This window comes from Electrona antarctica (assembly GCF_951216825.1).
Source record: "Electrona antarctica genome assembly, chromosome: 12".
In the NCBI taxonomy this organism is placed as follows: domain Eukaryota; kingdom Metazoa; phylum Chordata; class Actinopteri; order Myctophiformes; family Myctophidae; genus Electrona; species Electrona antarctica.
This window is the reverse complement of record NC_136793.1, coordinates 53,131,875-53,159,150: the sequence shown is the minus strand read 5'-3', so window position 1 is coordinate 53,159,150 and position 27,276 is coordinate 53,131,875. Positions and strand designations below refer to the sequence as shown.

The window sequence follows — 27,276 nt, the reverse complement described above, 5'->3', positions numbered from 1 at the left end:
TACCCTCTCTTTACTCTTCCTTCATTCTTCTAATTTCATCCTTTCTCCCCGTCTGCCCTCTTTGCCCACCTTATCCCATTCAGGACGGGATCCCCTTTTTGGCGTTTTTAGCATTATGGTATACTTTAGTTATTGAAAAATAGCAGATATACAAGCTCGTAGTGCAGCACCGAGTGCCGCGCTAGGAGCTTGTAGATCTGCTATTTTTGAAAAAAATTGAAAATGTATTCTTTCACAGTGAACGTTTTAAACTAAAATCTTTGCTTCTGGGGGGGTCCCTCAGTGGAACAACATGTTTTCAGATGGGGGTCGGCGGCCAATTACATATCATTTTTGGGGTCCTTGACATGAAATAGTTTGAGAACCACTGGCATAGAAACATAGGTTTTTCAGAAAACTGTCATGATGTAGAAGACATTTTATAGAATCTGCTGTCGGGTCTAAATAGGTTAACCTGCCTACATTCCCACTAGCTTGGGAGTTGGGGCCCATACCATTTGCGGATGATAATTTTGTTGTGGCGTTGTCACTGGTTTGTAGTCATCAGGCCCGGACCCACCAAACTGGAATCAGAATGACCCCATCAAGGGCATCATAATTTGAGGTCCTACCCAATAAAGGCCTTGATGAAGTTTATTCAAGTCCTTCGTGTTATAGTGTCTGTTCTTTTATTCCAACTCATAGCGACTGGCGAGACTAGGGGGTGGATCAAAACGAAGCGGCGGCGGAACAACACTGAATGACCTTACTGAAATACGATTTCTTTTTTGAGATTCACCTATTGGTGTAGATTTTTGCCTTACACAAACATTAAATTACCATTGACAATGAATGGAGAATTTACATCATATGTGTCTTGAGCAAATCGGTATTTTTGTCCTTCACAAAAAAAATCCCATTAACAATGAATGGAGAATTGGAGAACATCATATTTCTCTGAGCAAATCGATATGTTACGTCATGATGATGTACGATGATAAACGCACTTATCACTTCACACGGGTGTGATTTCTTTTTATGTTTTTGAGGGGTGCTAGCCCCTCCTATATTCAGGTTTAATGTTTGTTTTTAGTTCAATGTTTGTTTTAAAAACGCCATTGACAATGAAGGGAAAATGTACGTCATATTGTCCCTAACACAAACATTAAATGCCATTAACAATAAAGACAATTTAATGTTTGTGTTGGCACCGTTTGTTTTACATCACCATTACATCACCTAATCAACATGAGTTAGACTTTAACCCATTTTGGGAGGGAACCCCTTTTGGTGTTTTAAGAATTATGTTGTACTGTAGCTGTTGAAAAATAGCAGATCTACAAGCTCATAGCGCGGCACCGAGTGCCACGCTACGAGCCTGTAGGTCTGTTTTTTCTTTTTTATCGTGAAAATGTGGCCCAAATATTTGAATATGTTCTTTCAGAGGGAACGTTTTTAACTCAAATCTTTGCTTCTGGAAGGTCCCTGGAACAACATATTTTCAGATGGTGCTCGGCGGGCAATTTCATATATTTTTGGGGGTCCTTGACATGAAAATGTTTGAGAACGACTGACAGAATCGTCCTCAGGTCTAAATGGGTTAATATATTGGCGCCCCTCACTTCACACGGGTGTGATTCATCTGGTCTAGACCAGATCACACAGGCGATTTTGGAACACAGACCAGGCCTTCCTCCTAGGTGGAAAGTCTGGTGACGCCGACGGTGAAGGTTACATTCCCGCTAACCTATAGAGCATGGCAGTCCCGCCCCCTCGAGAGACCCGGAAAATAATTCCCTGTTCATTTTCCTCATAGACTTTTCAAAAAGTATTTATTTAAAGATGTTTACGCCGTGGACAAAGCCAACTCTTGTCGTGACAAATCATGACAATAAACACAATGTTTTGAGCCGAACAAATAATTTGAAAGAATAAAAATACGGCAGGTTACAACACTTTATTTTTGTTGTTTTTCTTCTTTGTAATTATTTGTTTGGTCCAAAATATTGTGTTTGTTGTCATGGTTTGTCACGATTCGAGTTGGCTTCGTACGACGCTTAAAAGGTCTTTAAATAAATACTTTTTGAAATGTCTATGGGAAAAATGCATTGGGAATTATTTCCTGGGCCTGGCGTCGTCATGAAAGGGGGCGGGACTGCGACACTCTATTGCTATTACTCCTCTCTCCCCTCATGGCGTTCTTTCCTCTATTCACGATCTCCTCTCTCCTTCCTTTTTAAACTGTCTGTTTATTATGATTTTTGGTATACAGGCATTTCAAGAATGTTTAACCAGTAAGTTACAGATTGAAATAAATAGCAAAGACATACAAGCAAACAAACAAAACAAGAGACTTACAATAAACTGAGACAAAACATAACCATAAAAGAAAAAGACAAAAACAATAAAATAATAACTAACATAAATATGCCGCACTCCGAGGACACAAACAACATCAATTATAAAAAACATTTCTGATATGGAGGACAAAACATATACAGTATGTATGTGTACCCACATAGACACCCATACATATAAACATACATACAGTATACACATACATATCAAATATTCTATACATTAATTAGATGACATTACGGGGCAGAACAATGTTCAATTCAATCACTTCAGTCCAACATAACAAGCATCTCAATAATGGGTGACCAGATTTTTTGAAATAAGGGTTCACTTTTTGACAGGGTAAATCTAATTTTCTCCAAATGCAGCACTCCTCCCAGAGTCCCAGCTCCTTTAGCCACATGTCAACTGTCGGAGGGTTTTCCGACTCCCAGGCCTGATGGATTAACTTCCTAGCTAGTAGTGTAGCGAGCGAAATGGCCTGGACTTCATATTTATTTCGAACCAAATCTGGTTCCACGGTGGAACTTCCACCACACCGAAGAGTGCAGCTAGAGGTGCCGCCGTGCCGGGGGGGGAAGTCTCTTTTATATGCTTTACCCAAGAAATCAAAAATTTGACTCCAAAAACGTTGCAGCTTATGACATTGAAGAAATTGATGAGACAGAGTCCCTTGTTCTGTTAAACACGTTCCACACATGGGAGAAGAATCTTTAAAGATTTTGTTGAATTTAGTTGGGGAATAGTGCAGCCTATGAACAATCTTAAATTGAATCAGAGAGTGCCTATAACATTGATAGAGCTATGGTGAATGTTGGTGATACAATCCTCCCATACTTCATTTGAAGTCTCTAACCTCTCTCCTCCCCCCGTCCCCCGTCCCCCGTCCCGTCCCGTCCAGGCCTGCAGGAGACGGAGTGGCTGGGCCGGAGCCAGACGGTGAGGCACGGCCCTGTGTCCTACTGCATCGACGGGGCTCACACCACAGACAGCATCCAGGCCTGTGCCCGGTGGTTCACACAGGAGATGCAGAGGTAATAGTCCAGAGGCTTAGTGCACTTTTTTAGGAGAATAGTGCACTTGCGGATAAAAGCGCCAAATTTTGTATGAGGCTTCTTTATGTCATGCTAAAGGATTTTAGCCTAGGAGCCCTTGTCAAATATCTATTTTAAATATCAAATTGCAAGACTATCAATATCAATGAAATATGTGAAATATGTGAAAATCCGCCTAGTATTTTTCAGACTATATACATCATAAAATGATCAGATTACTTCCAAATGTGATAAAGTTGACTTATTTTGACATTATTAAAGTCACAGAACATGAAATATCATCAATAACACCTTTATTGCAATGAAGAATACAAATTAATATGCATCATAGTGCGAAACATGTTATAGAGCTGTGCGCATTCTGCCTAGCTGTCACAATTGCATTTGCAAAGTGGGGAACAGTCCAAATTTGCATTGCTGCATTGGCAGGTATACAATACCTTTACAGGTGCATCTGATCAGCTCTCTGCAAGCTCTGGAAACCTTTGGAATGGTCAGTCAAACTAGCACCCATGACCCTTCTTCCTTGGCCCACCCATAGTTTTGTGGAGAAGGAATCATTTGATGGCTTTGTGTGCTGGTGGCTCAGATACCTGCTTGGTAGACTGCCCGTTTCACATGTGAGTGCACCCTGGGTGGGAGGTAATTTCTCTATCGTTCGATTTTGTTCACAGAAGAGTTATTTTCTTTTTTTGTTGATGGAGCTCAAAGGACTGGATTTGTCGTACAAAATTACTGTCAGTCTTTCAAGCTCCCGGAAGTGCTGGCAGTTGACAAATGTTTCTGTCGCAGCATCATAGGCTTGCCAGGTCCACCAAGCTGACTTCTTACCCTTTCCATTAATAGCCGGGGAGCGGGAATAGAGATGAACCTGTGATGTCATGACATACTTTTTATTTGTGTTTTTTCTATTCACTTGGTCATTAAGGAACACAGAATGAGAGGTCTGCTCTGACCAAATGAATAGAAAAAAAACACAAATAAAAAGTATGTTATGACATCACAGGTCCTCTCAAATTGTGGGTGACTGGCTCCCCGGCTATTAAGGCATATGTTGTCTCACAACCGGAATATGCGTGAAACATAGGCAGGGCTCGAGATTTGGGTTCCCCTATAGGCTATTGCAGTCTACCAAGCGGGCATCTGGGCCACCAGCACACGAAGCCACCAAGTGATTCCTTCTCCACAGAACTATGGGTGGGTTAAGGAAGAAGGGTCATGGGTGCCAGTTTGGCTGACCATTCCAGAGGTTTCCAGAGCTTCCAGAGAGCTGATCAGATGCACCTGTAAAGGTGACTGTAGTGTAGTACCTGAAAATGCAGTAATGCAAATTTGGACTGTTCCCCACTTTGCAAATGCAATTGTGACAGCTAGGCAGAAAGCACAGCTCTATAACATGTTTCACACTATGATGCATATCCTTGTACTATAATGGAAAGGGGGAGCAAACCAATATGTTTATCCGTCCGGCTTCTCCTACGAAACCTGGCAATTCTGCTCAGCAAGCCATCCTTGGAAGCAGTATAGGGGAAGGCCTCTCGGAGGACATGAACACCCTTTCTTCATACCTGAAGGACTGCCGCCTCAAGCTCAGTGGTGAGAAGACTGTAGCAACAATGTTCCACCTCTACAAAAGGGAAGCAACTCGCCAAATCAACATCATGGTCGACGGTGCCTGGCTGCAGTCCCAGTCCTCACCGACATACATGGAGTGAAGCTCGATAGAACACTGTCCTTTAAACAACACCTGGACAGTGTTAAGGGAAAGCCCGTGCCGCACTGATACAGCATCTAGCTGGCACCACGTGGGGAGTCACCACAAAGACACTGCGCATCTCCACCGAGGCCCTAGTTTTCCCTGCCGCTGAATACTGTGCCTCAGCCTGGATGGACCATGTCCAAAAGCTGGACATGGTCTCTGGATGCCTACGAGCCACGCCAACCAACCAACTGCCAGTCCTTGCTGGAATCGCCCCAGCAGAGGTCAGGCGAGAAGCAGCCAGACTGGCCCTCACTCGGAAGGCACAGTTGAGAAAATCTCACCTCCTCCACAAGGTCGTCACGGAGACACCACAGCGTACGCATCTCAAGTCCCGGCGGCCCTTTGCCACACAGGCCCAGGAACTGCTCGGCACAACACCAGCCGACACCTCCAAGGCTTCCTGGGTGAAGGCAAGATGGAGGGACCAGTGGAAGGCAGCAGATCCTTCCAGGCTTCACTACTACATCGAGGATCTCACAGATGTTCCTGGCCAGCGCCTCCCCCGCAGGGAGTGGACAACCTTCAACCGCCTGAGGACGGGTGTGGGACGCTTTGGTGCATCCATGCAGAAGTGGGGTCTCACAAACAGTGCCCACTGAGAATGTGGGGATCCATTACAGACTGTGGAACACGTGTTGACCAGCTGTCCCACATACCGGCCACCAAATGGTGATCAAGGCTTAATTGACCTAGACAATGACACACTTGACTGGCTTGCTGCAATGGAGCTGAAGGTCTAAGGACATATACGACAGAATAACAAATTCTACATGCCACAGGAATCCATCTGCACTACATTGCCTCCGCTCACCTGTCATATGTATTGTACAAATATTGCTTTTGTGTGCCATACTGTTATTGTGCAACATTTTGCTGTGACGCAAATTATATCACAATTTCCACATTCACCGACCCCTCCCTTTTTCACTTCACACACACACACACACACACACACACACACACACACACACACACACACACACACACACACACACACACACACACACACACACACACACACACAGCAGCACGGTATGGTACAGTACAGTATGGTACGGTACGGTAACGTACAGTCTGGTACAGTATGGTACAGTAACATACAGTATGGTACAGTAACATACAGTATGGTACAGTACAGTACAGTGTGGTACAGTCTGGTACAGTGCAGTATGGTACAGTACAGTGCAGTATTGTACAGTACGGTACAGTATGGTACAGTACAGTACGCTACAGTATGGTTCCGTATCGCACCCAAAATGTAGTCTGACTGAACAAGTGGGCACCCTGCACAAGTGGCCACCCGGACAACTGGCCACCTGGATAGTGTGGCGCGAGACCGTCCTATGGCCGGTCGAGTTCTAGTTCATTTGTATGTATTCTTCATTACAATAAAGGTGTTATTGATGATATTTCATGTTCTGTGACTTTAATAATGTCAAAATAAGTCAACTTTAACACATTTGAAAATAATCTGATCATTTTATGATGTATATAGTCTGAAAAATACTAGGCGGATTTTCACATATTTCACATATTGCATTGATAATAATGTCTTGCAATTTGATATTTAAAATAGATATTTGACAAGGGCTCCTAGGCTAAAATTCAATAACTGACCCTAACGAACCATCATGCAAAAAATTACGCTTTTATCCGCAATTGCACTATCCTTTCACTAAGCCTCCGGACTATAAGACACACACACACACACACACACACACACACCCTAGTTTAGACCCCTCGGGGGGTCGCCAAATTATTTTAGGGGGTCCCCAAATTATTTAAAAAAAAAAAAAAGAAAAAAGTTTTTTTATTTTTTTCACGGTTTTTCAAAAATAGCAGACCTACAAGCTCGTAGCGCGCCACTCGGTGGCGCGCTATGAGCTTGTAGATCTGCTATTTTTCAATAGCTAAATTATAACAATGCTTAAAACACCAAAAGGGGTTCCCGCCCAAAATGGTTTAAGGTTATTGTAGCAGTCAATTTATATTGGGGGTTGGGAGGGGGCGGGGCGGGGGTCCCGAGACGTTGCCAAAGCATTTCCGGGGGTCCCCGGCCAAAAACGTTGAGAACCCCTGGTTTAGAGCATTGGTTCTCAAAAGACCCCAGGGGTCCTTGAGGGTGTCCCAGGGGGTCCCCAGCTAAATGATGATGAGTTTGGAACCAAATGGACCCTTATGGGTCTGTATCTCTTCTGATCCCTTACATGTTTTAAAATGATGAATATCAACTGTTGCCCTCCATGAGGTGGTTTAGAGTCCCTAAGTATAAGAAAAACTGACTAAAGGACTCTTTTGTACATCAGTCTGTCCTGCTTTTAAACCAAAATCGTTAAACCAGAGGATGTGTTCTTGTTCCTGTCTGTTTCTATGATTTGTGTCCTGTAATGTCTATCATTCTGTAATGTATTTGTGTCTATGCCTTGTCTGTATCTTGAACGGTGACGTCATGGACACAAAACAAATGTCAGTGCAAGCTGACAATAAAGTTGCATCGCAACTCAGAGAGTTCACAAATGGAACCAAACGGACCCATCAGGGTCTGTTTGGTTCCATTTGTACACAACTCTATTGCCATTTAATGGCAATAGAGTTGCCATTAAATGGGGGTCGTAGCCTAATGCATGTCAAACTGGGGGGTCCTTGAAATTAAACAGGCTGAGAATCACTGCTAGAGCTGTAAAAATCTTCTCTTATGGGGGGGTCACTGCTGTATCTTTTGAAATGGTGGTCTGCAGGCTAATAACTACATTTTTGGGTCCTTGACATGAAAAGGTTTGACAACCATTGCTTTAGAGAAGACTGCCTGAACCCCTTTTCAGACTGAAGAGGGGGGAAGTGTGGGGCACCGATGGCCTAGCGGTTAAGGTGCATAGATAGGCTCTAATGAAGCCTGACAGCGAGTCGCATTTAACCGACCGCATATCCACTGTGGAACATAATCCACATTTAATGTCCCGCTCTACGGTTCTAGTATATTATTTTTCATTGCAGTTCAAAATCAAAACATAAAGTTAAAGCTACTCAGTAATGACGCCCGACTAGATGTAATGTGTTACTATACTGCAGTGTTGATTTTGTCGACTACCTTTTTTCACTGACGGAAACTAAATGAAAACTAAGCTATGGTGACTAAAACTAAAATGTTAGGAAGGGACTAGTGGACAAGAGAGCCAGTATAAGTCATTTTACAATTAGTTGCATGCTGAAAATAGCCAATCTACAAGTCCACAACGCGACGCAGTGAAAACATTACGACGGCATCAAGCCAAAATACATTTTGTTCGACTAAATCAACTGTAGATTTAGTCGACTAAAATTGTATGATATTTAGTCGACTAAAACTAGACTAAAATGTGACTAAAACTAAATGATAACTATTCAAGAGACTATGACTAAAACTAACATTTGCTGCCAAAAACAACACTACTATACTGTTGTTCATGCATGTATTCACAGAGACATTTATCATAATTTGATAGTAGTTCTCCCCAAGTTAACATGAAGAGTACATTCTTTCCAAATATGCAAACACAGTTCTGCAGAACAGTGCCATCTGCTGACCATTATCTGTAGAGAGTCTGAGCCAATTCTCTTAGATTCAGGCATTTTCAGGATAAATCTGGGTTAAAGTTTATTTTTCTCGCTTACTCAACTGTAACAATAAGTTTGCCCACTCTTCTTTAGTCCTATTTTGCATTGTCAGTTTAATTTAGCAATAATATACAGAGAGGTTGCACTATTTCTTGAGGTTTTGACAATGGCTTGCTGCGGTTTATTGAACAATATCTCATGCTATAGCTGAGCCAAGTTTTCTTTTTGCGATTATACAACCGTCTCTAGGGCTGTCAAATGATTACAATTTTTAATCAGATTAATCACAGCTTCAAAATTAATTTAATCATGATTAATCACCATTCGAACTATGTCCAAAATATGCCATGTTTTCCTGTATATTGTTGTGGAAATGGAAAGATAAATGACAGAAAGCGGATATACATTTGTTAACATACCTATGTAGTATTCTGTTTATTTAACAAATCAACAAATAACAGTGTTATTCTTCTTATTAACACAGAGAGGAACAGAATTTGAACTGTTTGCATGGGGGTTTGGAACAGTACTCAATCAACTGTCTCTGAATCTAGCCTACACTAGGCACTGTGGTTCATCCATATAACATTTTCAGTTTACAGAACTTAAATTTGATGTGCAGTTACTCCCAGGTAATTTGTATTACTCACTGACGCCCAGTGGTCTCCTGTCAGGGCGACAGATTCCGCTTGAGCTGTAGCCTCTTCTTTTTTCTTTTTTTTCGGTTGCATACAGCTCGTGGACTCAAGTCATTATTGTGGCTCTTGCTGGTGGTTTGTAGGATGTGTCGAGGGTCGCAACTTTCAAAACATTAGCGAGGCCCTTGTCTTCAACAATGCTAATCGGTCTACAGTCCATTGCAACCCATTTTGCAATTGTGTTGGTTAATTCATCGGCGGTGGACTTGCTTAGTGCCCTGCGTTCATTCAGGTTGGTCTGACGCAAGCCATCCGAAGCAGCCCCAACAAATGCATGCTTAGCGTTGATATGGTACTTTAAGGTTGAACAGCTTCGGTGAAAACTAAACTGCTTAGAGCAATGCGTGCAAATGACTGCGTGCTTATTTATTGTTCCATCTTTGTTCTTTGCAAACACAAAACCATCCATAGGCCCAACCTTTTCTTCTTGCTCCATATTGTTGTGTTTACTGTTTAGACCAGGGGTTCTCAACGTTTTTGGCCGGGGACCCCCGGAAATGCTTTGGCAATGTCTCGGGACCCCCGCCCCGCCCCCTCCCGACCCCCAATATAAATTGACTGCTACAATAACCTTAACCCATTTTGGGCGGGAACCCCTTTTGGTGTTTTAAGCATTATGTTATAATTTAGCTATTGAAAAATAGCAGATCTACAAGCTCATAGCGCGCCACCGAGTGGCGCGCTACGAGCTTGTAGGTCTGCTATTTTTGAAAAATCGTGGGAAAAAAAAGAAAAACACTTTTTTTTTTAAAAATAATTTGGGGACCCCCCAAACTAATTTGGCGACCCCCCGAGGGGTCGCGACCCATGGGTTGAGAACCCCTGGTTTAGACCACCCGCCTTCCACTGCAGAACTAGAGCGGTGGGTTGAGTCAGTGAGTGGAATTATGGGATTTAGGCGGGTCAAGACTGCGCATGCGTTAATTGCGTTAAATATTTCAACGCAATTAATTAACGCGTTATTTTTGACAGCCTTAATATTGCATTATACTGCAGTCAGAACTGCAGACTCGCTCCCCAGTTTTCCACAGTGATCTCATCTGAAGACTCACCTCTTCAGACCTTAACCCATATAGCACTTGCCCTAGCCTAGCAGTCTAGGCTAAATTGTAATGCATGTTATGTAGACTGGCCAGGATCATTTGTAGACATGGCATACTATTGTGTGTATAGTTTCAATGTACAGATGATATATATATATATATATATATATATATATATATATATATATATATATATATATTATACTGTTTAGAATCTTAGAAAACTTTAGAAACACCTTGGGCTCCACCTTGCGCCACCCCTTATCCCTAAACTTATTTGCCATTTTTTACTATTTTAAAACATTTAAAAATAGGTCAACTAACCAATCTACATCGACTAGCTTGTAGATCAGCTATTTGTACTATTTTAAAATGTTTTAAAATAGTAAAAAATGGCAAATAAGTTTAGGGAGATATAGGGCTCCAATTTTGTCGCATCCTTTACCCGCAGCGCGGCCCGCAATTCAGCCGCTGCCCGAGAATTACGAATATAGGAGCTTTCTCTGTCCCTTAATGGTATTTTCGTCCCGCGTCACCCGCTATATCTTTTGCCCACACCGGTATTTGCGCCTAGAGGTGTGGTCATGGGCGTGTTGGCACGCTTTCCCCTAAATTGCTATTTTGGTCAAACACATTTGGGAAAGCGATACGGTTTACGGGTGCATTTTAAAAGCACCCGTAAAGCGTATGCCAAATTAGTTTGGTAAAGAGCGACACGCACCGCGCCTCAATGGAGATGTCCGCGGAGTGCAGGGCAGGCTGCGTCATCTCTCCTTATTCTCCTATGCATCTCTTTGTAATTTAACTATAATCAGCAGACGTGAGTGCCTGCCACTTCCTTGTGTCCATTGTGTTTATATAATTGTATTGTAAGAAGTTATTTGTGCGCGATTCCATTTGCTCATTCAGTTCATCACCCCATAGCAGCAAATGCGGTTTAATGATGTCTAAATCCGAACTTTCCTTTTTGCTTCATACCGTTCCGTAAAGACGGCCTACACGCACGATCTATATACCAAATGTATATGTATATATGTTAAAAAAATAAAAATAAAAGTGTTTTGATTTTTCTGATTTTTTTTTATAAAAAAAATAATATATAAAAATAAAAAATATATATATATATATATTTTTTTTTTTTCAAAGACGTCCACAGACGTCTTGGGCTATGCACGTGCGGTAATACCCATGACGTCCACAGACGTTTTGGGCACAAAATGTGTTAAAGGGATATCTTAAAGCCAAGACTGGTGATTGGTTAAATCTTTAATTATTGCAACGCCCAAACCACACCTATGCATAATATAACGGGTAACGGAGGTGTTTAAGGGATTTAGACAGGTAACCAAAATACCAACTTTAGTGGGGGAACACCCTTTCCCCACTCCTAAAACCCCAAATAGTGGCTTTAGAGAGATGAGACAAAAATGGAGCCCATAGGGCCTTGGTGCAAGATATAGGGCAGGGTTCCCCAATAAATTTTCCTCAAGGGCCATATTTTGACTAGGGAACCAGGCTGGGGGCCGAGTCCGCACGCGCGAAAAATTGGGTTTTTTATTTGTTTCATTAATGAATTAAAAATTGTTCTCAACCAGTGGTCCGGGGACCAGTTTGACATGCATAGGCTACTGACCCCCATTTAATGCCATTTATATCTGGGACACCCCCCGAAAACAAAACAAAAAACTTTTTCTTTTTTAAAAAAGAATCTTCCAGGGGCCACAAGGGGGCGCTCCTATTGGGGAACCCTGATATAGGGCCTTGTCTCTCCCTCATTCACCTGCTCTCTCTCTCCTTCTCTTTCTCTCTCTCTCTCTCTCTCTCTCTCTCTCTCTCTCTCTCTCTCCTTCTATCTCTCTCTCTCTCTCTCTCTCTCTCTCTCAAACAGGAGTCGTGGAATGAGAGTTCTGCTGTTCAACACAACAGGAGACAGGGATTCCGCTGCCTTGCTCAAACTTCTAGTGGTGAGTTCAACTTCAGCATACTATATCAATCAATTAATTCATGATTGTCCATGGTGTCACCGTGGTCTCACCGCGGCCATACCCAAGTCTGATTTAACAGCAACATGGCTCAGTCACAACAGAAAATGTGTTTTGCCTCAAGGCATACAACTTGATGTAATAATTGATATAACTAAAGACATCAATGAAGAAACAAAGATGACGTGGTGAATAAAAAAGAGTAGTAGACTTAGCAGAGAAGTGGAAGCAAAATCATACTTGTGTCACTTTACTGCAGTGCATACACATCAAATTCTCCTCATATTGTAGCTCAGCTGATACATTGTACAGCTGTACACACACACACACACACACACACACACACACACACACACACACACACACACACACACTCTATCTCTCTATATATAACTTATGCCGAAGGAGAATTGCAAAAACACTTTTGTCTGTCTGTTTTTCTGTATGTTGCAGCCTTGCCAGTTTGACTATGCTGTTTTCTGCCCCAATGTAACGGAAACACATACAAACACCACAGGTAAGGTCATGTTAACACTTTAACACGTTAACACTAAATTATATCCATCATGATGAATAGTGAAAATAATCCTACTACAAGCTCACAATGCATTGCATTGCGATGCCTTATGAGCTTTTTTCATTTCTTTACAATGTTAAATCATTGTTTAAGACCTTAAACTCTACAGTATATACTGAGTTGGCTCTGTACTTGGTCTGCTCTTGTTTCCTTCTACACCAAACCTCTGCACCAGAAATTGCTTGATCTACAGTACATGCTCACAACTCGTCATAAGGCCTGGGCCGTGGCTCAACGGTCCAGGCACCTGGCCAACCTGGCTCGGGCTACCGGCCAGGTAGCCCGAGTCTGGCAGTGTGCCGCGGGTTCGACTCCCGATCCAGACGGCCTTTACTGCATGTGACTCCCCCATCTCTCTCCCCCATTTCCTGTCAGCCTACTGTCTGTCCCTCTATCATTATTAAATTCAAGCACCGCTGTGTGTGTGTGTGTGTGTGTGTGTCTGTCCACTTCCGCATAGAGCAAAGCGCCTCCTCACAGCGCCACAACGCACGGACAGCCTCACGGCACCTAGCGCCACACAGCCCTGTCCTCCAACCTCAATCTGCCCCGCATTACACACGCCAAACATTCCAACAATCATCTTAATTCAATTAATTTGTGTCAAAAACAACTCATCTCCCCGGAAATCACCTGTCACCAGTGTCACCACTGAAATGCACGTTGGGACGGCAACAGATTAATATTGGCACACAGTTTTCCGTGCAACATCTCCTTTGCCATCCCCACCACTGTGACCGCACCTCCAGCCCCACGCTGTGAGAGACACACACACACACACAAAACATTCCATCCCCGTCCGCAACAACACAGAGACGGACAGTCACTTCTTCCTACCACCACCGAAAACTACAAAGCCATGCCAAAGCACAAAAAAACATCCCTCGGCTATCTTACGCAACACGCCAAACAACACCGCTTGGCTAAAGCAACTGCCGTACAAGTTGGACCATCCATGGACATCGCATCAGTGCTACGGGTTCACAGTAGACTGTGGAGGATTTTTGTATCGCATCGCGGGGCCGGGGGGACTTCAATTGACAAGTGCGCGAGTGAGTGAGTGAGTGAGTGTGTGGTGTTCATAATATTCAGAACGGGTAAGGGCTAGTAAAAAATAAATAAAGGCGAAAGCCGCAAAAAAACTTGTCATAACACAACACATTTAGATCAGCTATTTCTGGCAAATGTTCCCCACCCCAGAATAGAGGCCGCTAGGGTTCAAACGGTTAAAGACATTGCAATGATAATTTGACCCAGGAAATAAAGACATTGCAATGATAATTTGACCCAGGAAATAAATACACACCAACACTTTCATTTTCTTTGTCCTTTGGAAGTGGCAGACTGAAAGAATTGCAACTATACCAATTAAAATCAGGTTTGACTCACGCAAATAGATCAGCAATAAAAGTGGCATTTTTTTTTTGCAGCGAGAGCAGTAATGTCTCACGTGTTCATTCACCATGCCTTTCTTCCCTCATTAGTGAGCTCTCCCACAGTTCAGGCCAACTGGAGCACGCCCGCGGAGCAAGCGTTAGCCCGTTGCCTGGACAACCAGAACAGCTGGCTGAGTCTGAGCGCGCCAGAAGAAGAAGCTCAGAAGAGTCCCGAGGAACTGCCAATAGACCAACAACCGAACCACCACCATCATCATCGGCCTCATCAGCGCCATCTAGTGGCCAACTCCGGGACTCGCGCCCTGGTCTTTCCATGCATCCTCAGCGCCCTCCAGTGGATCAGCCAGGGAAGAGACCCGGTCCTGGCTCCCCCTGGGGTCCCGGCGGCGGTACAGTCCACGGACTGGGCCGAGGCTCTGAGGGACGCGCCGCACATCTCCGTCCTGGTGACGGGGAGCCTGTATCTGGTGGGAGGGGTCCTCCAACACCTCGTCCCCTCGCTGGACTCCTCGTGAGGAAGAAACCGTGAATTTATTCTAGCCCGTTTAGGACCGAGGCCAGATTCTACAAAATCTTATGTTTCTATAATGTCGAGGAGAACCCCAAAAAGGATATGTAATTGGCCGCCATTGACCCCCATCTGGAAAAAAAGAAAAAAAACGTTCATTGTGAAAGAATATGTATTCAATGATTTGCGCCACATTTTCACATGTTTTTCAAAAATAGCAGAGCTACAAGCTCGTAGCGCGGCGCTCGGTGCCGCGGGGGGTCTGTGTGGACTAATGCATATTATGAAACTGGGGGGGGGGGGGGGGGGGGTCCTTGAAATAAAAAAAAATGTTGAGAATCACTAGAATTAAACTATACTGGGACCCCAATCTACACTGTAAAATCTGCAGTGCTTATTTGTAGAGATGCACCGACATATCTGCCAATATTTGCTGCTGTCGGTCAATATCGGCAAATATAGCTGACAGCCAATATTTATCTGTTGTCGATGAGCGTCCATTTTGCGTTGAGCTATGTTGGAGCCTACCGAGCTGTAGATTCTGAACAGTTAGTTCTTATAATGAAGATGTTTCCCTGGCACAAAAGGGGGAAATAATAACACTTAAAATCTAAATATCAGTATCGGCTGAATTATCTTTAAACGTCGGTGTCGGCCAAGAATTTCCATATGCGTGCATCCCTACTTATTTAGTTTGATTTGGTTCCATTTGTACACTCGGAGTCATAGACCGGTGTAAAGGTGGTCCGCTGAGGATCACTGGACCCAACGTCGAGAAACAGTGGATTGGTTGAGATCCGCTAATCAACAGTGGATCTCAATCTTTGTTTGTTAATTCGGATCCCCATTGGCTACTACCATAGCAGCACCTGCTCTCCCTGGGGTCCGTGTGCCGTGTGGTTCATGAATTCACCCCCACTCCGCCCCCCCCCCCCCCCCCACCCCCCCCCCCCCCCAAATGGCAGCAATACCAACTTGTGTTCCGCCTGTTGCTGGCGTAAATGTGCCAAGTGGATTCATGAGGACCTTTTTAATGTGTTTACAACAATCTGTACTCTTGACAGTAGGCTGCCGCTGTGTTTCACAGTGGTTGACCAGGGGAGGGCGCTGCAGGGCTTGTATTGTACCTCATCTTGACAGAGGAGATGTATTATTGTGTTGTCTCAGTGTAACATAATGTAATAGCTTAATAAAAGCCTCTTCAGGCATCATCACTTGAAAAGTGAGTCCCTTTCTCTTACACTATCAGCATTGGTTTTCAACCAGTGATCCTTGAGAGGGCTCCAGCTGGTCCCCAGCTAAATGCAACCAAATAGTCCATTTGGTTTCAATTTACGCTCTCAAGCGTTATATTATTGTCAGAGTGCACAGTTAGAGAATGTAGAAGAATTGTTATTTTAATCAACGTTTGCCTGTTGTCTCTCCTATGGTACCAACATCAATACAGCATGGAAATGTGGACAAGATCTTAGCCAACGACAACAAAATATTCTACGTATTGGGTGACGTCTGAGGCTAAATCTCATCAAATGCTCAGATGCCAAATAAATAAAGGGCCTTGATATGAAAAGGGATTCAATTTACACTATTTTATACAACATGCCACCAACTCCACCATCTTAACTCTGGTGAGAAACCAACCGCTTGTGAAATCAAAGTAGATCTTATTTTTTGAGTGGTGTAAACCACTCCTACAACTGGCTTTTTTGTGCAGAAAAAATGAGCATGGTTGCTATGTTCAAAATAATTTCTGACGTAATTAAATCACACCCGGGTGAACTGGATGACCGTAGCAACCATGCTCATTTTTTCTGCACAAAAAAAGCCAGTTGTGAAATCACATCCGGGTGTGATTTCATTACGTCAGATCAGAGCTGATCAGGCTATATAATACCTTACCTTATATCACTCAGTTCACCCGGGTGTGATTTCATTACGTCAGACATTACGTCAGACCACAGCTGATCATGCTATATAAAACCTTACACCACTCAGTTCACACGGGTGTGATTTCTTTTTATATATATATATATATATATATAATTGCTGTCATGAAAATAATCCACATTATTAGTCACTACAATTTACAATTTAGGCATTTGTCAGACTTTGTCTTATCCAGAGTGACTAAAGGCCTATTCATATTCCAGATGATAGATGATAAGGTGACCACCGAAAACTACAACATGACGTCACGGCCACGCCGCGGTGATAAGAGACTCAGCGCTCACCCCAACACATCTCTCTGCTTTTACTAAACCACCGAAAAGGTGAGTAGCAAGCATAGATGTCGCCTAAAACTGGGGTATGAATAGGCCTTTACAATAAGCAAGGTAATCACATGCAGAGAGACAGTGTAGTCAGTGCATCAAGAAACTATAGGATCCCAGGTAAACAAAGAACCTATATAGCAAGCATCAACAGTCTCAACAATATACTATCGCAATAACAATCTGTACATTTAAACTGTTGGGATACAAAATGAACTTTAAATAACATGCTATCGACATTACATTCTTAACGTTGTGGTCAAGACACGCCCCTTTACCAACTCGCCCCGGGCATACAGCTGGCGGAACTGCGCGGCCTGGTATTCCTAAAGTAACCTAAGTAAATGATGCTTTAACGGTTAAACCTAACCTTATTCTTAACCTTAACCTCAGTAAAACTATGCCTAAACCTAACCCCATACCTAAACTTAACCCCAGTAAAACTATGCCTAACCCTAAACTTATTTCTAACCTTATTCTCAGTAAAACAAAATAAAGAATACAAGAACCGTCGGACCGAGCGGTCGGCGTGAGGTCGGCCCCCCAGAAGAAATGATTTGAGTTAAAATCATTCACTGTGAAAGAATATATATTCAAAGATTTGCGCCACATTTTCACGATTTTTCAAAAATAGCAGATCTACAAGCTCGTAGCGCGGCACCGAGTGCCGCGCTACAAGCTTGTAGATCTGCTATTTTATCAATAGCTAAAGTATAACATAATGCTTGAAACACCAAAAAAGGGGGTTCCCCTTCCCGTCCTGACTGGGTTAGAGAAGGTTCAGACGGCTAATGGACTATTGAATTCATGAATAATTTTTTAGAGTCATCCCAAATATTCCCAAATGGTTTGTTTGAACGGAATCAATCATCTGTGCCTTTTGACGGAGGAATTTCAGGCTGCAGTCTTCAATGGTTATGCGGCATGTTGTATAATGAAAGCCACCCACTGTAGAGCCACAGGCCTAAAGTCCGCTGACACTGGTGCCCCAAAACAAGGTCTGTCTCGTCTGTCTACATGCCCCCTCGATGCATTCCCCGTAATGTCTTAGCTAAGCTTACAGACAGACACACAATCTTGAAAGCTAAATGGAATGCAATATTTTTTGCCGTTATAGATTCACTTTCAAAATATTACTGGAGGAAGTTCCCTCCAATCCCCCTTATGGCTCCAGTCAATCCCTTTTCATTACTTGAGCATTTGGGCATCCTTATAAACAAAATGGGATCGCGCAGCCAAAGGGTTAACCTGGCTATGTTTTGAAGGGTTGCAGTGGGGGGCCTCCGCTGGGGGTTGTAAGGTCCCCCTGGCTTATTAGTCGCCTCATCAAGATTATTTTGAGACAGGAGACCGGCCGGTAAAGGAACAGAACAATCTCTTTATACCATACACGGAAAACAAATATTAGTGCTGGAGGTCATATATGTTCTTTTTCCCCCCCCTAAACTGCTGAGATTCTCATTTTAGCGTCCGTTTTTTTTCCGTCGAGCACAAAAAGGTACGTTCTGTACAGTAGTATCTCGCTGGTTTCCCAGGGCCGTCATGACTTTTAACGACTTCTAATCCCGAGTGAAAGAACAGCGTAGCACAAATGCACCTATAGAGAGAACACACGGTGATAAAGCAAACAGGAAAAAGGCCACATGTTGGTCCGTGATGAATCACAATTGATTGTGCTAATCTGGTATTACAGCAGCCTGAGTAATTAGCTAAGTCACAACAGTGCTTTTTGTTCTAGTGTGAGCCGCTGTCAGGCAAACAACATTACTCTTTCAAGCACAAACTTCAGGGATTTGGCTGTGTATCTTGTGCGAAGCTCCTTAAGAAGATTGTGTGTCTTAAGAATCCTCTTATACAGGGACTCTCAGGACCCTGACTAATGCCCCTATGTGAGGAAGTGAAGTGCAATGCTGCAGATATCACAGAGGAGATGTATCATATCTCATCTCCAGTGTACGTTTGCGGTGGTTTCTTCTTTAAACCTTTATTCATCTCGGGAAGGGTTTGCTGAGTGAGCAGGTGTGTTCCTTTTCTGCAACACCTTGCTTTGCAGTCGTATAATTAAACGTACAGTACACACACACACACACACACACACAGGAGCTGCTCGGTGCAAACAAAACATTGTACAGTTGGCCTCTGAACAACACCACTGGTGGAGGTTTGAGGTTAAGTGCCTTGCTCTGAGGCACCTTTAGCCGTCGTGGGAGGTGAGTGTTGTTTACCAAAAATACACACTTTATTATTTGTATTTTGTTCAGTTTAAAAGAAATCAGGATGTTTTGTAGTACAAAGAGAGGCAAGAACACCCTGGGACGTCCTCATGGCCTCTACCTTAAAAGAAAGAAAATCCAGTTCACAATATTAAAAGGTTAAAAATAAAATATATTTTAAAAATCACACTCGTGTGAAGTAAGGGGCGCAGCGAGGCCAGTATTTATATATCAGCCAGATGAAGTCTTACGTTGTCATAAAACATTAAAGTCCGTGGACTTGGCTGGCAAACAATTTCATCATAAACAAACAAAGTCCATAGACTTGGCTGGGGATGGGACATTTATAAGTATTAGGCTCTAAACAAAGTCCATAGACTTGAAGTACATAACATAAAAGAAGGGTATTATAGAGAGTGCGTGGCGGAAAAGAGTGTTATTAATTCCTTCCACTGAGAGATAAAAAAATGACCATCTTGGTTTTGAGTTTTGACACAAGACAATCTACAAATAATAAAGCCCTTCCCCGTTGAGTTTCTTTTTTGTTCATGCTACAGTTCAACAGTTGCGAGTGCAGAGGGACACGAGACAGAATACCCGGCAATCTTAGTTCTAGCAGCATTCTTTGTTGACAGGGCAAAAGAAAAGGGGGGGGGGGGGGGGCATAGCAGCAATTGGCTGCTGTTGTTTAGGGTCCGACATAAATGAATGGACATTCAGCTCCTCTGCTGCTGTAAGGTTGTTGTGGGAGGGGAAGTCCCCCCCTGTGTGTGTGTGTGTGTGTGCGCGCATGCATGTGTGCACAAGGAAATGTGTGGGGGCATCTGGACACAAATGAAAAGGCAATTTGTGTGTGTGTGTGTGTGTGTGTGTGTGTGTGTGTGTGTGTGTGTGTGTGTGTGTGTGTGTGTGTGTGTGTGTGCCAGTACTGTGGGGTACGTCTTTTTAGGGGAGGACAGGCCAGAGATGAGATGGAGTATCTACTGCAAATCTCCTGTCTGCGTCTTTATAAGCAGCCTCATAAATTACAAGGTAGGCCGTTCCCTCCCCTCTCTCTGAGAGAAAGGTGGGAAGTGTCAAATGGTACTTGGCCCGTAGAAAGCCCAGGCAATGAGGCCATCTCCCACTCTCGCTCTCTCTCTCGCGCCATTCAACACCATCTTTTAAATTACATTTTAAAGTCCATTTTACCACAGTTATCGGTTGTGTACATTCCATTGTGAAATCCTCAATGTAAATTTAACATAGAGAGTAGTCAAGAGAGTACAAATGAACTGTATAAGGGTCTCTAAGTTATATGAACACTTCAGGATTTTATTGTACCTGTACAGTAGGTTGTCATTTGACGTTCTCTACTGTAATTTGAACGTGATCTTGGGAATTTTAAATATTTCAATATTTTATAACCCCTTATTAAGTCCTATTCATCATACATTTACAAAAATAACAAAACCGTTCCTTTAGTATTGAAAAGCATTGGCAGAATCAAAGTTCGGTGTTACTGCACGGCTCGCAATGTATTTTTAATTGGAGTCACGTGGTTTGACGAGACAAGCTTGCTCCCCATGGCGGTCTTCTGTCCCCCCCCCCCCCCCCCCCCCCCCCTCCCCCCCCATGGAACAAGGTAGTCTCGTCAAACCACGTGACTCCCGTTGGAAATGCATTGTGAGCCGTGCGACACAAGAGAAGAGACAGAGAAGAGAGAGACAGCTGTCTCTGGTGTGAACGGCGCCTAAGAATACAATTTTAGTACTTTTGGAAATGAAAGAAACACTTGCTGTTGTTGCTGTCTCTGAGGCAGGTGTTTGTGCGTGCTGTTAGCCTCTCTCAGTCAGTAGTGGTCAAAGTGTTAATAGACAATCAGTTACAGCCTCTGTGGGCAGTAACTGATTGTCATGAGGCTCAATTACCACTCAATGGATGCATTAGCATCAGCCGCTCATTATCCCCCCTCCTCCGTCCCTGTAAAATACCACCCACACTGTTTCCTCTGTAAATGTTTTGTGGGGGTAATATTATTTGCTTTTGATTGAATGTTTGTGTACTCACCTTTCGGTGTTACATTTTGGCTGTAGTCTAGGTTATGGGTCTGCATGTAACCACTGTGTGTGACCTGTGTATTTTACTGTGATACAAAAAAAAGAAGTGGTCATTTCTACACGGGTGGGTGGGTAGTTGACTCAAGCCAGGCTATCTCTTCCACAATCAACTAATGCTACAGAGGGAGATTCATTCAGTCATTCTGCCAGTTCAGAACAGGAATAATCTGTCATCTGCTCTTCAGACCGGAAAGGTATTCGACCAGTGACCAGTGCATGGTTCATGAAAATGTATTTTAAAATATCTTCAATATCTTCATATTGTTCATATTTCTGTCTTGTGACGATATAGAAAACAAATCCACAGGCTTTTTTGAAGATATAATGTTCCTCCTATAAAGACATGCCCGAAACGGGGACACTAGGTTAAGAAAGATGAAAATGCCTTTCCTGTTGCCTGTTGCCCAGCCGACACCCCCGACGGGACCCGAGTTTTGTATCTATTGTCAAAATACTCTCCCCCCTCCCCCCCTGTCCCATCCACTCCTTACTATCAGTTGTTGGTGTCTGACTGTGATCTAGGTCCAGGAAATGAAGGCAGATTTGTTTTTATTAAGTGGTACAAACCACTTCCTTAAGTGACTATGTGTGTGGGTAGCTGGCTGGCTGGGTATGTCTGAGCACGAAAACAGCATGGTTGTTTTTCACCACCTGTGCGCAACCTAAAACACACACAAACAAACACGCACATATTAACTGTATATATGGTGCATTTCAGGTGTGCCAGTACAGTACAGTGACAGTACAGTACAGTAGAGGGTACAGTAGAGGGACCCCCCACACGGTAACTCTGTCATTTCTCAACCGTTTCGGACCCGGGGCGGCTCGCCGGAATCGGGGCGGCTGGGTGCCGGGGACCCCCACACAGAGTTGCACCACTTACTTCACATGGGTGTGATTGTTTACTGTAGCATGCATTGTATGTTTCTGTGACAAAGCAGTCAGCTGTCAGTTTCCATACAATGCTGCCGTAAATGAGGAGGTATTCTTTGTATCCCGTCAAAGCTGTGAGGACGTCCCACCACGTTCATTCATGCCCAAATTTCCATTTGTGTTTGCGCTGCGCACACAGATCACAAAAAGCAAAGTAGATTCGGCCTCCCTTCAGCCTGTACTTTGACCAGTGGTGGAAAAAGTACTCAATTGTTTTACTTAAGTAAAAGTACCAATACTGCAATTTAGAACTACTTCGTTGCAAGTAAAAGTACGGAGTTGAAAATGTACTTGAGTAAAAGTACAAAAGTATGGGCATCAAAATGTACTTAAAGGGATAGTTCAGATTTTTTGAACTTAAGTTGTATGAAATACTTGCCATTAATATAGTGGTTGCAACTGTATTAATTGATTGCCCGAGTCCCATGGTGGGAGTTCTGCTCTGGTTTTGGTCAATATTAAGTAGTTCCGGTCATTTTGTGGGGGGCACTGGGGCCACGCAGTAAAAGTAAATGAATCCACAAAACGAACGTAATTTGTATTGTTGACCTATTTCTAAAATATTAGCGCGACTTTCGTTCAACTTTGACCCCTCTATCACATGGAACTATTTTTTGGGCGTAGTGATATGGACACAAAAAACATAGTTATGTGTGATAGAGGGGTCAAATTACGTTAGTTTTGTGGATTCATTTACTTTTACTGCGTGGCCCCCAGTGCCCCCCACAAAATGACCGGAACTACTTGATATTTCACCAAAACCAGAGCAGAACTCCCACCACAGGACTCGGGCAATCAATGAATACAGTTGCAACCACTATATTAATGGCAAGTATTTCATACAACTTAAGTTAAAAAAATCTGAACTATCCCTTTAAAGTACTAAAAGTAAAAGTATTCATATTGCAGAATGTCCCATTTCACAAGTTCAAACTGTGTAGAAAGTCTATTGAAAAGAGCTACTACAAGCTCTCAATGCGCCGCGTTGCGACGCATTGTGAGCTTGTAGATCGGCTCTTTTCAAATGGCCGAAATGTATAGGGTTGAAGTGGTTAATGTATGTTTTCTAATCAAAATTAAAGTAACTAGTAACTAATGTTTTCAAATAATTGTAGTGGAGTAAAAGTTAAAATGTTGGTTCCGAGATGTAGTGGAGTAGAAGTAAAAGTACTGGAAATTGGAAATACTCAAGTAAAGTACAAATACCTCAAAATTGTACTTAAGTACAGTGCTTAAAAGTACTTAATTACTTTTCACCACTGACTTTGACTCGCTCAAGTACTGGGCTTGAGTACTTTGTCCACATGTCTTTGGCGCATTATGGTAGTGATGATAAGCTGAACAGCAGCAGCTCGGGAGCAGCAGGGCTGTTGTCACTAGATGGCCATCGTAGAAAGGACATATTAACGTCCCGCCAGAATGCCTAAACCTAACCCCTCCAAACCCATGCCTAAAACGTATATAACCATACTGTGTCATACACATGCTGGGGCTTGGGAATGGGAACCTTTAGGATTTGAACGATTCTGGTTACTTAACGATTCCATCTTAGCGGTCTGATTCCTTAGCGGGTTCCCTCTAAACATTCCTGTACCTCGCTGGTACAGGGAACCTCTGGGTTACCGTGAGGGTCCATTTGGTTCTGTTGTATTTGGTACTCTCGATTTCTACTATCAGAGTTATGGTGGTCCATAAAATAAAATAAAAAAACACTGCTATTGTAAATGTATAGCAGCAGACATGAAGTCCACATACCAGCTCTGACAGTGATAAAAACCGGTTCAGGAAACGGCTCCAAATGTGACGGAACCGTCTGGTACTTTTGGTTCCAGACCCCCACCCCAACACGCAGGCCCGTGCCTAAACCTAACCCGGCACTTCCATCCTTTCTGAGGGTTGCCATCTAGTGACGAGCCAGCAGTGGTGACAGACCGGGTGGCTTGCAGATACTATGTTCCTAATGCATATGGTATGTATGATGACAAGCCTGTACTGTGGTTTCTGTGCATGGGCACTGGATGGCAAGTGATCTGGAAGTGTCAATGCTGTTAAGTAGATGTGCTCCTGGAAGGGTTGCTTTATCAGACCTTTTAAAAGGCCAAACAAGCCCGATAAGACTCACAAGACACCAGATAACTTGTCCTTACCGCAAAACTTCAAAACATGCCCACTGTAACAGGATGTTTAATGAAGAAATGTGTCTAGTTGTATTTTCTTTTTCTCTTCCTTAAACCTCAAAGTGGTCTAGTCAGCAACTTGGATGAGTTAATTTCACTGCTTTCAATGCAGGTTAAATTTCCTCCCAAGAATTTTGTTGAGACAAGCAACGTTATCTTGAAAGAAGACAGATCCGTCCACTAATAGTATCAAGATAGTGTCACTTGTGATAGAAGGGATTCCAGAAAATTCTTGGGGGCAAGTGGATTTGCATTTGGAAACAAGTCGCTTATTTTTTTTGCACAAATACAATATAAATGTGTTTCAGGAAAGTATCATCTGTGTCACTGAATGAAAACAGAATGACTCCTAGAGGGACATGTTTTCTGTGGGAAAGATTCCTTTTCTTTTACTCACACTGGAGGTGAATGCTGGTGAATGAAGGAATGCTATTTGTGAATTCCCAGCATAAATCTTGTTCTGCCCACACTGACGTCAGTATTGGTCTGGGTCCAATATACTGTGTAGGGAGTAGTAGGCCATATAAGCTGACACTTGATTATATGAACTTGGTTTTCCTTTCTTTTCTTTTCTTTATTTCTCAAACTGACCATGTCTGCACTTTCTGCACAGTTTAAAGTCAACGGATGCATGTTTAGAGACTGTACATACTGTATCACTTTACAATACAGATAGTATCTCCTTGAGATAAAAACATGACACAATTCTGAGTCAGGTACAGAGAGAGAGGGAGAGAACATAATTCTACGGGCACAAATCCCAGAAAGAAAGGCGATTGTTTTGATCTCTACTATATGGGCATAGAAGAAGTACTCTTCTTGACATCTTCAAGCCTGTTCTTTGTCTGGCCGGCCTTGGTAAGGAAAGCCCTCGTAGCTCCGTGTGTATTTTTCTATTGTGCCATTGCTTTAATGAAAGCAGCCGCCAGTCACTGAGGAATGTGGAGCGCTCGGTGCTGCGCCGGCCCGCGGTCTCTGCCAGCAGACTGCATGCACACATTTGCATGTTTTGTGTGTGAGGAGGGGAGAGCTGAAGGAGCCTCCATCTCTCTCTCTCTCTCCCTCTCTCTCTCTGCTCACCACTGCGTGCCAAGTGTTTAATTAAAACTTTGTTCCTCCCAGTCGCAGCAGGTTGAAGTTAAGCCTTGATGCACCCGGAGGGGGCTCAGGTCTGGGACAGGGTTGGGAGGGGGGGGTCAGGAAGGACTCAGCCCAGCTGCCTGCCACGGGGGGCTCCCTCCCTGCGCCGCCCCGACAAGGTGTCGGAGCGGGGCAGGATAAGCCCCCTGCTCGCATAGCTGGGGGAGGGGGATGGATGGATGGCGAGCGGGGTATGTGGAGGGGGGGGGGGGCATAGCGTGCCATTGATCGTGGTCCCTGTGCACACATGATAATTCTGGCCTGGACCATAGTGGAAAACCCCCAGTGTGGGGGACGGACGGACGGACGGGCAGGACAACTGTCTGCTGCTATACCACTGCTCTGGCAGGTGTTAAAGACAATGTTTTATGTGTTAGGTTCAAGAGACGTTTCCAGGAGAAAGAAAGAAGGCACTGAGGCACCTCCCCCCGTCCCCGTCCCCCCCTAGACTGCAACAGTTGTCATTGTGAGCCGATATCCTCGTTCATATGAAATGATGAACTTCATTCAGAGTTATAGCAGGTTGAGAGGACCATATTTCAGTGTTGACTCAACAAGGAGGTGATGATCCCTTTGGGGTGTGTGTGTGTGTGTGTGTGTGTGTGTGTGTGTGTGTGTGTGTGTGTGTGTACGTGTGTGTGTGTGTGTGCGCGTGTGTGTGCGTGCGTGCGTTGAAGGTGCTGAGAAGGAAAGCGTCGGATACAGAGAAACAGACAAGAAAACAACAGCAGTCAGTCCGACAGACAGACAGTACGGCCGGCGAGTGACTCCCGGGCCAGTGAGTGACTCCGCCCCATGTTTTTTTTCCCCCCACCCCCTCTGTCTCTGTTGGGGTGATTACTCTGCTTTACTCCTATAGTCCAGCACTCTGACTGGTCCCCAGAGAGCTTACACACACACACTCACACACACACACCGACCGGGCATGCATGGGGGTCCCGGCCACTGTTGGTTTACTCCCAGTTAACTTTTACTGCTGTGTGTTGGTGTCTGCATCACGCAGCGTGCTGGATGCTGGGGAGACTGCGACAGAGTGACAGGACCACAGTCACAACACTACTACTACTACTACTACTGCTGCTACTACTGCTGCTGCTTCACTCCTCCAAGCCTTGAGGATAAGGACGCACAACTTTGCCATGGAGTCGGGGAGAGTTTTCTCCAAGTACCAACGGACTGTACTGCTCACCATGATGATGTTCAAGCTGGGTGAGTGACTCGGCATCATCTTTCTTTGACTGCAAAGTGTATGGTGTACTGTGTGTGTGTGTGTGTGTGTGTGTGTGTGTGTGTGTGTGTGTGTGTGTGTGTGTGTGTGTGCGTGTGTGCGTGTGCGTGTGCGCTCAAAAGTATCAATACTGCAATGTAGAAGTAGCCTATACTATGTTACAAGTAAAAGTCCGGAATTAAAAATGTACCAATAGGCCTACAAAGGTTTTGGCATCCAAATCTATTAAAGTACCACAATTAGAAAGTAGGCCTATAGTCATT

The 27,276-nt window shown here is 43.7% G+C and overlaps 2 protein-coding genes across 3 annotated transcripts in view; both read left to right on the top strand.

The window, feature by feature from the left end:
- Nucleotides 1-16,164, top strand: part of LOC306933313 (folylpolyglutamate synthase, mitochondrial-like) — a 28,521-nt gene extending 12,357 nt beyond the window's left edge. For both annotated transcript variants that reach the window (XM_079515473.1, XM_079515472.1), the window contains 4 exons: nt 3,239-3,371; nt 12,378-12,453; nt 12,925-12,988; nt 14,533-16,164. In XM_079515473.1, coding sequence (XP_079371599.1) covers nt 3,239-3,371; nt 12,378-12,453; nt 12,925-12,988; nt 14,533-14,960 — 701 coding nt within the window. In that variant the 3' untranslated portion in view covers nt 14,961-16,164. The remainder of the gene's footprint in view (nt 1-3,238; nt 3,372-12,377; nt 12,454-12,924; nt 12,989-14,532) is intronic.
- A 10,760-nt stretch (nt 16,165-26,924) lies between these two features.
- LOC306933676 (protein crumbs homolog 2-like) overlaps nt 26,925-27,276 on the top strand; it is a gene marked incomplete at its 5' end in the record, with an annotated part of 48,918 nt that continues 48,566 nt past the window's right edge. Inside the window, one exon of the mRNA XM_079515986.1 lies at nt 26,925-26,994. Within this exon, the coding sequence (XP_079372112.1) occupies nt 26,925-26,994 (70 nt within the window). The remainder of the gene's footprint in view (nt 26,995-27,276) is intronic.